Here is a 15122-nt window from a genome sequence, read left to right as displayed (position 1 = left end):
GCAACAAGAACCAGAGGAATAAAAAAAACCCCTACTACTATTAACCTAGACACATCATCAAAATTGTTACTATTTCCTAATCCTCTATTATTTCCTTCAACTGAAATAAAATTAAAACAAGCTATAAACAAATTGTAAACTGATTCTGTTTAAGTGAACACATTAAAGTGTAATGGGTAAGTACAGAGCCAGCCCTTTCATGGCAGCTGAGGGTTTTGTTTCAATACTGCCAGAGTGACAACATTTTAGAAACGTTGCTTGTAAGCAGCTTTTTATTAAGTAAATTTCATGCTACCTTATTGCACAGAGATATTCAAAATGTAAACCACACTTCAATCAGTTAGTTCTTCCCATTTCAATCAACCAGACTTCAAAAGGTTTCAGATTCCTTATTGCTTATTTTATATAAGCACAGTAAAATTGAAGGAGCCCCATTTTGTGATCATATTTTCAGGGGACTTCTATAAAATACCATCCTCACAAAAATCTTTACAACAGACACAAACCTCTGATTAACACCAAATGCTTTTTAAAAATTAGAAGATTCTACATATAATAGATTTCCCTAATCTATCATGGTTGTATATCTTCAAAGAAGACCCCTGATTATTTAAACATGAACTCTTGTGTATCAATTATTCCAGGCATTTACAGGCAAATATATATTTTCATGAATCTTCTGATTTCCTTCACATTTTCCTTGATTTTCATACAAGTCCAGGGGTAAGTTTAATACCCTTTTTATGCAATGGGGTCAAGTGATGAAAAGAGAGGAGAGTTACAGAATAAAATCAAAGAAAAAAATCCATTTCAAAGACTGTAATCAAAGTATAACTGAGCTGTGCCCAGATATTCAACAATTTGTCCTCTATTAATTCAAATTCTGCATTAAGAGATCAGCTAGAATACTGTTCAGGCCACCCCTATAGCTCAGGTTTGTGACATTCTCTGTGTGAATATTTCGAAAAGCCCAGCAAACAAAACTACAGTTGCAGGATGAATCCAGTTTTTAAAGAAAGACCAGTGAATTCTAATTTAAGTTAAGCACTCTGCTGTTCAGGCTCTTTGGGCATGAGCCAAGAGAGCTGAAAATGAAGTTCAACCATCAAGCTGGGAGATCCCTGATTTTTCTTGTTTAGTTGGGTTGCTGACTGGCTCTGAAGAGATGCTGCACTGGCTCTGCACCCTGGGGTTATTTTTTTGTTCAGTTTCACCACCACTCCTTTGAACTATAACTGCACATATAAAAATACAACAAATCTGGGATGACTGTACCCAAAGTACTTGAATTTAGATTTCATCCCAGACTTTTGTAGGCTGACAGAAAAACAAGATCTGTCTTAACAGAAAATCCTTAAATATGGGCCAGTTACACTCTTATACCTGTTTAAACAGTTGAAGGTTAACAGCTGTTTCCAGGAACTGCTTCGTTGTACTGGAACGATGCTTCACAAAACTATTCTCACAGAAAGTTATAGGCTCTCCCTAAAAAAAGGAAAGAGGAAAAGTTAGGATGGTGAGATACAGACTGATATATATGGTGATATATACTGTAATTCAGTCAAAAAATTGTGTCTGCACCAAATTAATTTTATATTTATTCTACCAAGACATGAGAAGATTGATAAATACATTGCTGATTTAACAGGAAATTATTGAAACACACATTTATTTTGTTTTTACACAAACTGAAACATGGTTAGGAAAAAGGTTTGAACATTAACACTTAAACAATAAAACATATTTTCCCACATGGGGAAAGTGCAGAACCCTTGGATAGTGAAAGAAGATAAACAAGTATTCATTGAATAGTCATTGAATAGTCAGAGCTTGTTGCAAAAAACTGAAAACAACACTCATTGAAAGAAAGGGATGCTAATGAGAATCTTTATAAACAACCAAATTCTTTCCTCTGTTATTCCCTAATTTCATTTAAAATTTGCTGTCTTCAGTGTGCACAGACTATTGGATGTTCCTGAGGAGCATTTCTCCAATTTTCTTATTTTTCTCCATACTTTGTGATAAATATTTGAAGCTGTTTGGCATAACTGGACAAGTAATTATGAAGTTTGTGGGGCAATGAAGGTACACAATCAGAGTTCACTGTAATGCTGAAAGGCCTCTCACCCAAGTTTACAAAACCAAAATGATTACCAGGCTAGCAACAATTACCAAAGATCTCAAAGACACAGGAATGCCACAACATGCCCCACCCAAATCTACCATTTGAAATTTTACTACCCAGAAGCTACATCTCCAGTGCAGTCACACCACAGAATAAGATACCTCAGCCACTCAGGAAGGATCAAAGGCAGCTGTTACACTGATCTTCACAACAGCTCCAGCCATTTTAAAGACAAATTTAATGGTCATGATCACCCCAGCTTTGTGCTCCTAGCCCTGTTTAGCTCCAATGGCACATGACACTCCTGCATTTGCCCATCATTCCAGCTGACTGCAGGGAGCTGCTTCCAGAGTGTCACCAAGCACTTTCTCCAGGAGACTTAGATGAGTTTGCTGGAGCAGCTGTAAATTATTTTCAACTGTTCCTTACACCTTGTTTTTAAATGGTTCAAGTGTGACCTAAGGGAATGCTGCAGTAAAACCACTGTGATGTCATTTGAAAATCTATTCTTATACTATCAAAAACTTCTCTCATTCCAAGTCTTTCTTTTCTTTCCAACTCAGCAAAGTATTTAAGTATAAAAACAAGTCTTGCATCCTTCCTTCTTTATGGAAGCTCTGATTTTAGAGAAGTTCTCTCACTGGAAGAACTAGAGCCTCAGATTTGCACAATCCTTGCCCTGTCCCAGGGTAGCTGAGTGCTCTGAAACACAAACCCAGCTCAGTACAATACACAGCACTGTGTTCATCAAACCTCCAGAAGCACTCAAGTTATTCTCCCTACTCATCCCAAAATGCTGGTGAACATTGTACACATGCAGGGCATGCTGGATCTGCCAAACAGCCTGAAATATTTGTGGTACTTTAAATGGCCCTGCCTTCCTGACCCACTTTGCATTAGCTATTCTTGAGCTCCTAAAGACTCTTGTCTTAAGAAGATGACCCCAAGCTACTTAGCAAATCAAAGTGCATCAAAACAAATGGAATAGTCACATGGTGGTATAAGACATAGTGCTCCTGAGGGCAGACTCTCTTCTCAGTTCTGCTGCTCTTCCAAGAAATTTCAAGGCAGCAAATTAAAAGAGTCCCCTATATATACATACACACGCACACACACATATATCATATTTATTTAATTATTTGTTGTTGTTGTTACACAAAGAAAGCACTTCTGGAAATATAGAGGCTTTGTAGGAGTGCAGCTCTGACTACATGATGGCTCATGATATACTAGGAAACATTAAATTTAGGAATAAAGAGAGAAGATATTTTCAAAATAAACTATTTAATAAAATAAAAACTAAGCTATGCTTCCCTGTGCCAGACTCCCAAGTTCTCCTGGGATAGATGAAAAAGGAGAGGTTATCTCCTTAGAGGAGAGAAAACAGGCATGCTGGCTCTGCCCTTTCACACCAGCCAGGGAAAAGAGAGCAGCCAGCCAGTTCTCCTGATGGCACTTCTCGTGGTGGAGCCTTCTAAGAGAACACCAGGAAATGATAGTTCAACACTCCTTTTTAGTGCATGGCTGTAATATTTTCCCAAATACTTTCCTTTAGTCGCTGAATGTTTCAGATACTTAGTAAGAATGCATGCACTGGTGCATCTGTTCCCTTATCAGTACAGTTCAGACACAGAATAACCAAAGCTATTTCTTTGCTGAAAATTCATTTAATTCTAGAAGGAGTTCACATCCAAAGGTCATACATATTATTTCAACCTGCTGACTGTGAGACTGATTTAAAATTTTGAGTAGGTTTAAAGCTCCTACCTGTTCAGCACATGAAAATGAGAAAATCTGTTGAAACCTGCAGAAATTCCTCATGGAAGCTTTCTCAGGGTATCTGTGGTAACTTTAACGGAATTGCATTAAATAACACAATTAACTCCTAGCTCTTTTATTTGTTCAAGGTTCTCGCCAACAAAATTGTTTTCCAAATCTTCAAGATTATTACTGCAAACATCAAAGCCTTTTGAAGTGCTATTTAACAAGTGAATTATTGAATTACTATAAACTAGCTCTCAATGTTTTCATACATAAAGCTTGTACCATTCCTGTTTCAGCAAATACAGCTGACTACCTTTAGAAAGAGAGTTTTGGAGGAATGCTGCACTGATGTTTAACTGCTCAGCCATCAGCTGGCCCCTGTTGTATTGATCTACAATGTACTTTCAAAACAAGTTCGATCTAAGCCCAGTGGGGACTCTGTACTGAAAAGTAGACAGCTAATACTCACACCAAACAATCTATGCCCAAACATGATATCTGTCCTTCTAACAACAGTTGCTATAGAATTTTCTTCCCCTTTCATAGCTTGCCACACACAGCAGGAATTTCTTAGTCTAAGCTACATTCACATTTTAAGCAAGCTATTTATACAGACCTCAATGGAACATGAAAACTGAGCTAAACCAGTGTGATCATTTTAAAAGGAATGAAAACCCCTAGATTAGAAGGTGTGTTTGGGCTTTCTAAATCTAGTGATATTAACTTGAACAAGAAGTAAAAATACTTTTTTATTGCAGAAAACATTGCCTCCCTCTAGCATGACTCATCCCAACTATTAGTTCTATTACAGCAATTAATATAATTTCATTTTGATATTAAAATTCCTCTTCTTAAAAATTTCTGTCATAACATTCAGACATAATGGCCAATGGGTAACTGAGCATGTGCTGATTCTTCTCAGGAAGGTACCATTTACATCTAAGTGTTTCCAAAATTTGTAAATTTCTTGCAATCAACCAAAAAACCCAACAAGATTCAGATATACTGATATTTCTTACAGTTAAACTATACCTAAAACCAACTCCTATTAACACAGTATCTACATTCAAAAAAGGACCAATAACAGTCCTTGACACAAAAAAACCAGTATGGTTTTCAACACGTAAAACGGAATTCTGATAGAAGTCAAATAAATAGTCAAACAGGTATTGCAAAGGATTAAACACCAATTATGTTCTGCCATTTCATTACTGTATGCTGCTGTACTTTTTCTACCTAACTCTTGGGGGAAAGGTAAGCAACTCAATGCCCATTTCAAGAGATATCTGTCATTTTGAAACTCTATTAGAATCATTTACTACCTCCTCATCCTCAAATAATTCAGGTGCCTTCTGAATCTCAATTTTTTTTCCAATATAAATTTTATTTCTTTTCTTGTATTATTCTGATTCATCTTAATTGAATACAACATCTGCTGGACAGCCGATGTCACTGCTTGTCAGTACTGGCCCAAAGCATGCAGTTAACCATCAATTAAAGAGAGGTCTGACAGGCTGTGCCACCTTCACCATGAAGGTTATCCTGGTGTATTCCCTCCCTGAACTCCTACTGCTGAGCATTCCAGAGCAAGCCAGCAGCCTTTGCTCTTCATTTCATTTCTGATGAGTGATGTTACAGCCATCACAACTTGACACAAAGCTGTTCTGGGTTTATTTCTTTTAACATCCAGAGCTTCAAGGCCTTTACCCCCAAAAGAGGGGGAATTATTCTCTATCATAGTAAATATTGTTATATTCAATATTTTTCAACTCCTCCATTCTCTTATCTACCACTCCCTCTCCAGATATAGACTGGGACAGACAATAGAACTCTTTTAAAGAATTCTTTATGTCACATATTTTATTAACTGATTATATTGCATATGATTTATGAAAAACATGTACAAGTCTTTGCCTTCATCTGCCCATGTACGTGCAGGAAGAACGTGTAAAGTAAAATAGCTGGGAAAAACACAACCACACACATACCCTGATAACAAAATGACAAAAACTTCACAAGTGCCCTATTTGTGTCTATGTTCCACCTATGCCTTCAATTCTGAAACATGGAGCTTGCAGTATTATCCAGGAGAAATCCCCAAAAGCTGGACTACCCAAAGAAATTAGGAGCAACACAAGGTTCAAGGCCAAGTTGAGCGCACCCAAAGTAAACAATGTCTCAAAATGAATTGCAGCCCTCTCTGTGAAGGAGACCATACACCAAACCATTATAATTCACCATTCCACTGATAATACTTTTTTTCTGGATTATTTTTAGGTCATTTATCAAATGACACTGAAGAAATTTTTTCAATCATCCCCACAAACCATGTGTGAAGTGGATTCCTTCTGGATTAAACTAAAGCAGAGTTCCAGCTAGTCATGGGTGTTCAGCATTCAATGCCAGACTAGAATCAGAATTTCAATGAAGGCAGAAATGCACACTGTGTGAATGCCAGGTCCTTAGCACTAGCTGGGCTGCTTTGCTCTACACATCCACTCCTATTACACAATATTTGCTAATGTAAAGTGTAGCATATTAAAAAGTACTCTTAACAGTTATATCAATGTGACAGGTTAATTTAGTAACAATTAAATCAGAAAAACCAGCTATTTCTTCTTTTCTTGTACTGTATTAAGTGTTTCATTATCATTTAATATGCCCAAAAATTATTACAAACTTTCTCTATTACATGTCATATTTCCTGTCTGTATTGGAGTAGTCAGATTTTCCATATGGTCCTTTGGAGGCCCACGAACTCTCTGCAAGACCCCTGAAGATTCCCATTTTGCCTTTCACCAATCATTTTTTTCAATAATTGCTAGACGTTTGTCCAAGACATATTGCTATACCAAGGAGAATCTGTCCTGTGCTGCAAACAAACAGTTGCACAGAATGAGTGTTCAGTGTGATGAACAGCGTTTGGAGTGAAGTGTTGGATGAGTACAGACACTATTAAAGCTGTTCTTTACTCAAAGTGAATATTAATGACAGTTGTTTCATGTTTCAAGTTGAAATCATACAGGACACACTGTTGCAAGGAAAATAGTTCACTTAGACATGTTTTTCAACTTTCAAGCAATTGATAACTGTCCAAATACATTGTTTTATTTTTCAGCAATAGGTTTGTGATCCTCAGAACTGTACTCCAAAACACCTCAGTTTCTTGATTTTGAAAATAAAAGTTTATTTATAGCAAAGGTATGTCAAATCTATATGGAAAATATTTTCATTTAAGTGTTACCCCTACAAACTTTCTACACAAATACTACTTGAGTTCCTGAAAGAATGCAAATTAAGTCTGTAGCTGTGGTTGAAATTACCTTATTAGACCTGGCACCACAGACTCCAAAACAAAGAGAAGTATTTTCTTTGCAATAGCAGTTATCGAGCTTTGAGACTCTTGACAAATATTTCTAATACAGCCAAATGTGATTTGATTTTCTTCAGCTTTCCAATTTACTAAGGAAAAGGCAAATGCAGAATAAGCTGAATAATCATGTGAAAATCTTCTTAATTTCTACTAATCCAGAGCGAATTCAATTTTTCTTTCACAACAAAAATTCAGTGAAATACTGAATTAGTTAAGATTATGTGAACACAGCTCAAAATAACAGTTACAAGGGGGCTTTATTTATTTTTAAATATGCTTTGTCTTTGGACAAACTTGATATCAATCCAAGATATGCTAGTATTTGCCAGCAGACTTCTGCCCGCTAAGATATTCTGAAATAGCTTGTCTTAAAAAAAAAAAAAAATCAGGCCACAATGGTTTCATAAATATCTTCTCTTATATGCACAATCAGTGGAGCCAAAACCAGATAAATCTGAAAAGAAAATAATGCAGAAAGAAAGACTTCAAAGGTCATCTTGACAAATGTTTGCCAGTTGAAATGATGCAGAGTGCACTGTTTCCAATACAGTGCAAATGTAGATCTCAGATATGCCAACTGCTAAACTGAAATAAAATGGGGATCAGTTAAAAGAAGAGCTCATTTCAAAAGAGATGCTAACCAGGTTGCTGAAGAACTTGCACAGCCAGTTCCACATTTACCAAAACAAAGGACTGACAGAAGCTTACTTCTGGTCAGACTAGAGCTAAGGACATCAAGCAGACTGACATCCTTCTGTTTGCACATATCCTAAGTGTCCAAAAGACACTTTTTGACTTAACAGCTCTTACTGCAAGCTGCCATGAGTTGGCATGGACCAGTGTCCTCACCTTTAGACTAAGGAGTGAATAACATTCAGGTGATGGCACTGTGGAATAAAGGATAACTATCTGTTTTGTAGAAATGATTTGTTTTATTGAAACAAACGGCGTGTTGAAATCCAGTGATTTTTAAAACAGGTGCAGCCCTTTCTGTATGGAATGCAAATGGGATTTTCACATTGTAAGAGAGCTGCTAAACACCAACACGTGAGCTACAGCTGTACATGCCTGCATGGGTTACCTGCCCTCTCACAACACTGGCTCTCAGTGGCACAGCTTTGCAGCTGCTCTGCAAAATGCCCACGGCACAAAAGACTGCCTGGAAGAGAATCACTTGGGGAGAAGGAAGACCTAAGGGCCAAACTGTATTTTAAAAGATCCCCCCAGTAAAGCCCTCTTCTGGAAGTAACAACTATCCTATCCTTTCCATCAAGGAATACCAAAGAATCCTTTCCTGTAAGGAATACCAAAGATTCCTTTCCATCAAGGAATACCATACTCCTTAGAGTGCTCTTCTCACCCCCAAACAAATGTGATTTGTTCCACACAACTGCCAGCTTTACTAACTTGACTCCTCAAGTGAGGATGATTTTCTCCTGTCAAATCTGAATTTATCTGAATCCATCAGACAACCAAACATCCGATCCTCGGAATTCAATTCACCCAATTTCATCTCGCATTTGATCAAACCAACTGCTACCAGTAGTTTGCAAGAAAAATAATCTGGACTGATGGATTAAATTAATCCCTAAATTTTTTTCTGATAAATTACTTTATCTCAAACTCAGTATGTGCCATCCTCATTATTTAGAAATTATGAAAGCTCATGAAACATTAATCAATGTAATACCAGCGAAATGTGAAAAATTCAAATTCTGAGGTTCTCATCAGTCGAAATGGGTTTTCATTTTTCCTGTCTTCCAAATGTAATCAAGATAAATGTATAATAGGAGAGATGCATGTTTGACTCACATCTGGCTTCTGCTAGGAAAGAAGCTTCTGTCCTCCAATACAGCAAAACCTCTGGAAAAACTATGGAGTCTGAAAGGCACAGCCCCTTCAGTTCTTCACCACATTAAAAAGTGTGAACAGCTTCATTAATAAAATCTGATTTTATACTAAACAAAGAATAAAACTGATAAAAATAAGAAAATAGCTGACATTGGATGAATATTTTTCAGTTCAATTCACTGTCGAGAGATGGTGGCATCTTCCAATTCCTTAGCACAGAGTAAGACTTAAAACAGACTATTTCAGACTGGGATAAAACATTTCACATTTTCCTTGAAAGAATGAGATCATGCTCTTATAAACTCAGGGAAAAAAGCACCAGGGAAGCCATCTTACTGGTTTGTATCTCAGTGCATCTCTGTAGGATCCGAAGAGCGCTGCCTGTGCCCGAAGGAAGGCCCTGGCCACTCCGTCGCCCGTAGCTGTCGACTGCTTTTTCAGTTTATTTTTCAAGGCCGAGACCTGCGTGACAGAGTGGAACAGTTAAATTAACACCTCAGAAATTGGTACAGTGAGGTATGAACCCAATCAGCAGGCAAACCATAGTGTCTATAGGTCAGCCAAAAATTCATCCTCCTCCTTGATAGCTTATCTTTTCAACTGCAAGGAGCACCTGCTGGTCTGTTAATTGAAATGAAGGCAGGGGATGATGGTAGAGTGCTAATGCAGATTGGTTTATGCTCTCTTTTTTTTCCCAAGGCCTCTTGACATAAATAAGCTTAATTATTTTACAGTAAAATGCATGTGCATCACTTTATTGCAGATTTTTGTTCCAGCATAACGTGTATTTGCTTGCTTGAATGTAGACAGTTGGATCTGTTTTATTTAAGCTATGAAGGTTTATTTTTAAGGACTCTTAATGGTCACTTACTAGTCAGTGCCAAGGAATATCTCTTATTTTAGGTCAAATTCCTATCTTATATCATTTCTCATGCAACATGGGAGTACCTGCTACCACAGTCAAATAGTTGAGAAAAGTTTTTTGTAAATTCAGTGTAACACTGCCTACAGAATTGTCCTTGAAGATAAATGTGAAAGGGAAGAAATTAAAAAAAAAACAAAACAGTAATTAGGAAGTGCCTGCAGTTTAGAAGAAAAAAAGACCATTCTGATTATAGTGCTTGACTTTGAAAAGAGGTTTGTCTTTTTTACTTGGCAAATAACAACCACTGGTTAAACAGAATTAGAGAAAAAGAAAAAAAAAGAAAGGGGGGAAGTTTTAATTTTTGTAACTGTTACTTCAACATATTTTGGAGGAAAATGATATAATTCTGGAATATGTGGAATTATACCCAGATATAGTCTATACTCTCCTAATTCCCATCATGAGGGACACCTGGAAAATAAGTCAACTCTACTTACATAGAATACATATTTCTACATCCCTTTGTATTGCAATGTCCCCAACAGAGCATTATTTAAGCCTCTAAATGAAGTAACATTCTGAGTTACTATTTAAAAGGAATATTATAAATACAAACTTATCCCCAAAACAGCTTTCATTCTTTTGGAAATATATACAAGAATGAGTATCTTTTTGTTTCTTTATGCAAGCAGTCCTGACTGCTCTTGTAGATGATGATTGTAATTGAAGTGTCAACCTAATTAACAACTAAACTTTGAATAATGCTAATGAGAACTGAACATGGCATCAGAGAAAAGACCAGCTCTACAGGTGATAAACCTTCACAGTAGTGACATTTTCCAGTGTAAAGTCACAGTTACTGTGATCTGATCAAAGAGAGAGACCCCCATTGGGTCCAATTATAACTATAGTTTGGAAAAAAAAATTATTGAGTTATGATGTTCATAATCTATGCAGAAAGGCCTTTACACTATAGGTCTTTTCCCCATAGCTGTGATCTTTTCAATTTATATCCAAGCTCCACAGATCTAGATAAAAGTTTCGAGCCTGATTCGTTTAGCCCATGGAAAGCACACACCAAGGCTCATTTACGTTCTCGCCTTACACCTCAAAAGGAAAAAAAAAATGTACAAGTCTAAGTACAAAAACCGGTTAAGAAGTTCAAGGTTGAAAAAAATAAATGCATGTCTTGGTTTTGTGGTTTGATTTTTTTTTCTTTTGTTCTGTATTGTACGATTATTTTACAGTTGTAAAAAATAAGATTTCATTGTGGGGAAAGTAAATACATACAAGGAAGACCTGCCCATAGACAGTAGCACAATTTGACTAAAATAAAAGCAATAACATTAATTCAACAAGAACTGTCACCATTAAAATTTTGTCTCTGTCAAGACAGGCAAAGCATCTTCTAAATGTAAGGGAGGGAAAAGGGAGAAAAGTCACTACATTCTTTTAAATCTACATTCTTCTAAATTGTACCTTATGATTTTTAGGGCAATTATGGCAGATGATAGGACAGGTTAAGAGAAGAGAGGGAGTAAAGATAATGCAGAGCAGAGGGATTACATCACCAAATGGGGAACATGAATGAAAAAGGTATTTTCTAATTTTCTCAGTTCAGGCAGACCCTAAGCACCCTATTGCAAATTTGATTAACAGGATGCTTTCGGCAAAAAAAAAATGTGTTAAAAAGAACAGCAGAAAACAACCAATCTCCTGCTCTGCTGCCATACTGGTGTGTTATTAGCTCAGCATTATTAAGACCCTCCAATGGGCTGCCAGTTTGCAGGCAGGCACTCTAGACAGATCCACATCTTTGTGTACTGTCCTAGAGGGAGTTTGAGCCTCGGAAAGGCAATGCCAGAGTTCAAAGAAAGCTCCTCCAGCTCCTGCTTCTCTCAGGGGGCAATGCTTAAAGTCAAGAAGAGCTCTATCAGATTATTCTGCAGAAGAACCAGGAGCATGGTGCTCTCAAGAAGAAGCCTGCAGAGATCATGTGAGCCACAGCTGTCTGTGAGCACAGCCCTGATGTGCCTGCTGTCCCCAGCAGGACCCTGGCTGGGGACCCCAAAGTGTCCTTGGGACCTGCCATGGCCTCCTCCAAGCTGAGGCCAGTGAGCACACAAGAACAGGACAGTGCTTAGTCAGGGCTCAGACCAGCCACACTTGGGTAGGCTGATGGCAAATTCTCCCATTTCCACATCTGAATCAAAGGCAGAGTGATAATGCAATTATTACAGCCAGGATAGCAGGCATAAGTATGAGACAGGGGGCACTGAACAACTTGAAAGGAGCTGGTACACAGCAGGATTGTGATTGCTTACATCCATGTACCTCAAACCAAGGAAATGTGAGACCCCTTTGGGTGACATCATTAACAGCACTTTAAATTATTTTAAAATTACGTTAAATTATTTTAAAATACTGACCCCAAACCAAAAAAATAGCAAGCAGCATCTGTATCAAAATATTTTCCTCATTTATATTTCATATTTTACATTTTAACCCATTTACCTAACTATGATTAAGAATGCTAAACCTTTTTTCTTTGTATCTCTCTTGCAGAAATAGCCTTTTACAAATTTTAAAAATAAAGAACTCCAAGAAACAAACTGCAGGGGTTAGAATGCTGTTAAAATTTATTTCTGAAAGACACCAGTGATCCACTGCAAAAATTGTATTATTAATTTACACTAGAAGAAAACTGTTTTTATCTTCTCCTAGCAACAGTTTCTCATAGGAAGGTGACTTCATTGGACTGCAAAACAACTGCCAGTGAAGAGCAATCAGAACTTCAGGAAGGTTTAAATCAGTACAATAGTTTTTCAAAGATACAAATGAGACTGATGTGTAATTAGGTGTATCCAAAATGTAGAAATATACTGTGTTGGTCATTGAAGCAAAAAGTATCATTTATTTCAATAGTTACTCATACATCCTTCCTAGGGTCTCCTAAAATCTAAATATCTGAGAGACAGAAAACATGACTAATATCCACTCTTCAATATCTATGTGAACAGAAGAATCACATATAAATTTAATCACACCTAGAAGAACTATGTTTGTAAATGTTTGTTATCTGAGAAATACAGAACCATACACTGGAGTTTCAAAGGACTATTAGATCTCTGAAAAAAATATATCCAGTTATTTTTCTGGTATTAGCAATACCTTTTATGTTTTAAACTACTTTTTGCTTTTCTCTCCATCAGATGATACCACTATAAAAGTAAGTAAAAGGTCGCTCCCAAAAAAAAAAGAAGTAGAAGAAAACAGAGAAAAGGAACAAAACAAAAACCTCAGAACAAACGAGTCTGATACTTAAATCACTATTTCTAGTGAAGGGCTTCTGTGTATTTGAATATTATCTATACACAGATGACTAGGCATCTCAGGGAGACCTCCAGCATTTAATCAAAATTTTGTCATTTAGACAAAAACAACTACTTGAATGCAAATGTTTTCAAAACTAGTTGTACTTTTCAATCTCATATTCTAGCTTCTGAAACTGTATCAAGGTTCAACAGAATCTCAACTCCAAGTACTTGTTCACAATAAACAGTTGCTTCATAATACTGCAAGCAGTGCTGACTGCTGAGTTTCTAAATATATTTTTGGATATTTTCTGATGGAAAAAACCATCATAAATTATGCTATTTATATTTTGCAAAAAAATCTTTTTAATTGCACTGTTATGCATTGACTTTAATTTCTTTGTAATACCATTAATCATCATATTTTACAAAATAATTTGCACTCCCAGTAATCGCTGCATAAAGTAACCAATTTTCTACATTAATTACAGCCTACTTCTCAAATGCTACTTTTAGAACAGTAATGTTCATATGCCAAATTTATGGTGTAAAATTCCTCTGACTTTAGGAATCTCAAAACTAAATCTCTGAAGTCCAGTTTAGATTCTGTACTGCATCAGAGTGTATAGGTACAAGGCAGTACAAACACTACACATCTTTCAACAGCTCTGTAGCTTTTGCAGTTGACAATATTTAACAACTACAGAAGAAGCTAAAAGACTATCAAGTCTATTGTCTTCTGAAGATCATATTTATAAAAGTTCTGCTCAGTCTATGGTTTCAAGTCATTAAGACTTGGTTGCTAGAAGTGATGCTGTTAATTCTGCAAGCTGTTTGGGAAAGTGTTCACATCTGAGCAAAGGAGAAATCTTTATGTCAGAGTTGAGTGCAAGAAGGTATTGCAGGGTCAGGCCAAAAATTTCTAAATTTCAGTCTATGGTCATGTATGTTCTTCTAATGCCTTATATTATTAAAGTGGTGATCTCAGTATTATTATATTAGGAAATTTACTCCAGGAGAAGCAGCTCCCTACTTTTTTTTTTTTAATTAAAAAATAATAGACAAATTCACAGTGAAATGATGAAATTTAGAAACAAGCTTTCTTGTCAGAAGAGTGAAAAAAGAGGGGCTTTCCCCCTTCCAAGAAAACAAAGGATTCCTGAAAGTCTTGCCCTGATTTATTCTTCCAATTTTAAATACCTTAGGAGTAGCGGAACTGCTACTGGCATGGTAGTATTTCTAACAGTCAATAAATCTAAAATATTATGTGTGAATATTGGAATGAAGCCATTAAGAAGATTACAGCATGCAACGCAGCAGAGGGTCCTCATGAAAAAAGGACTGGTAATTCAGGACAACTGTGACCACTGACCTCTGAGCAGTCAAGACCACTGGTCAGTCTGACAGAATAATAGAGTTCACATGCATGGAAAGTCATCTAGCCTGTACCTATAATTTAAATGCTTAAGTGAATGATTTAAAAATGCCTTTAAATCTCAGTTAATTTATTATACAGTTTATTAGACAACGCCATAGAATAATGTTTCTTTCAATCTTAAATTTATCCTGAAAAAATTCACGATCAGAGCGTATATACAAGGGTAAACCATTAAATACCTATGCTGTGAGGACATATCAGGCTTATTGATCAAGAAAATAATTACTCTGTTCCCTCTGGACACAAGAAACAATTTTTAAAAACTTGGAAAATACTGCATTTCTTTTGTTAGGCTGTTAACCAACCTGGAATCAATTTTTGAAAGGGACAGTAAAACTACAACTTCTTTTATATTTTCAGTTCTTCATTCTGTTTTAATGCCTTTCAGAGGT

At 36.4% G+C, this 15122-nt stretch overlaps 1 protein-coding gene across 1 annotated transcript in view; it reads right to left on the bottom strand.

Annotated features, from left to right (window-relative positions):
• DENND1B (DENN domain containing 1B) overlaps positions 1-15122 on the bottom strand; it is a 149273-nt gene that overhangs the window by 32397 nt on the left and 101754 nt on the right. The window contains exons 13-14 of the mRNA XM_084211590.1: positions 9450-9575; positions 1384-1485 (exon numbers count right to left, since the gene is read on the bottom strand). Of these exons, the coding sequence (XP_084067716.1) occupies positions 1384-1485; positions 9450-9575 (228 nt within the window). The remainder of the gene's footprint in view (positions 1-1383; positions 1486-9449; positions 9576-15122) is intronic.

This window comes from Fringilla coelebs (genome assembly GCF_963513975.1).
Source record: "Fringilla coelebs genome assembly, chromosome: 9".
Lineage (NCBI taxonomy): Eukaryota > Metazoa > Chordata > Aves > Passeriformes > Fringillidae > Fringilla > Fringilla coelebs.
This window is presented reverse-complemented; position numbering and strand designations above follow the sequence as displayed.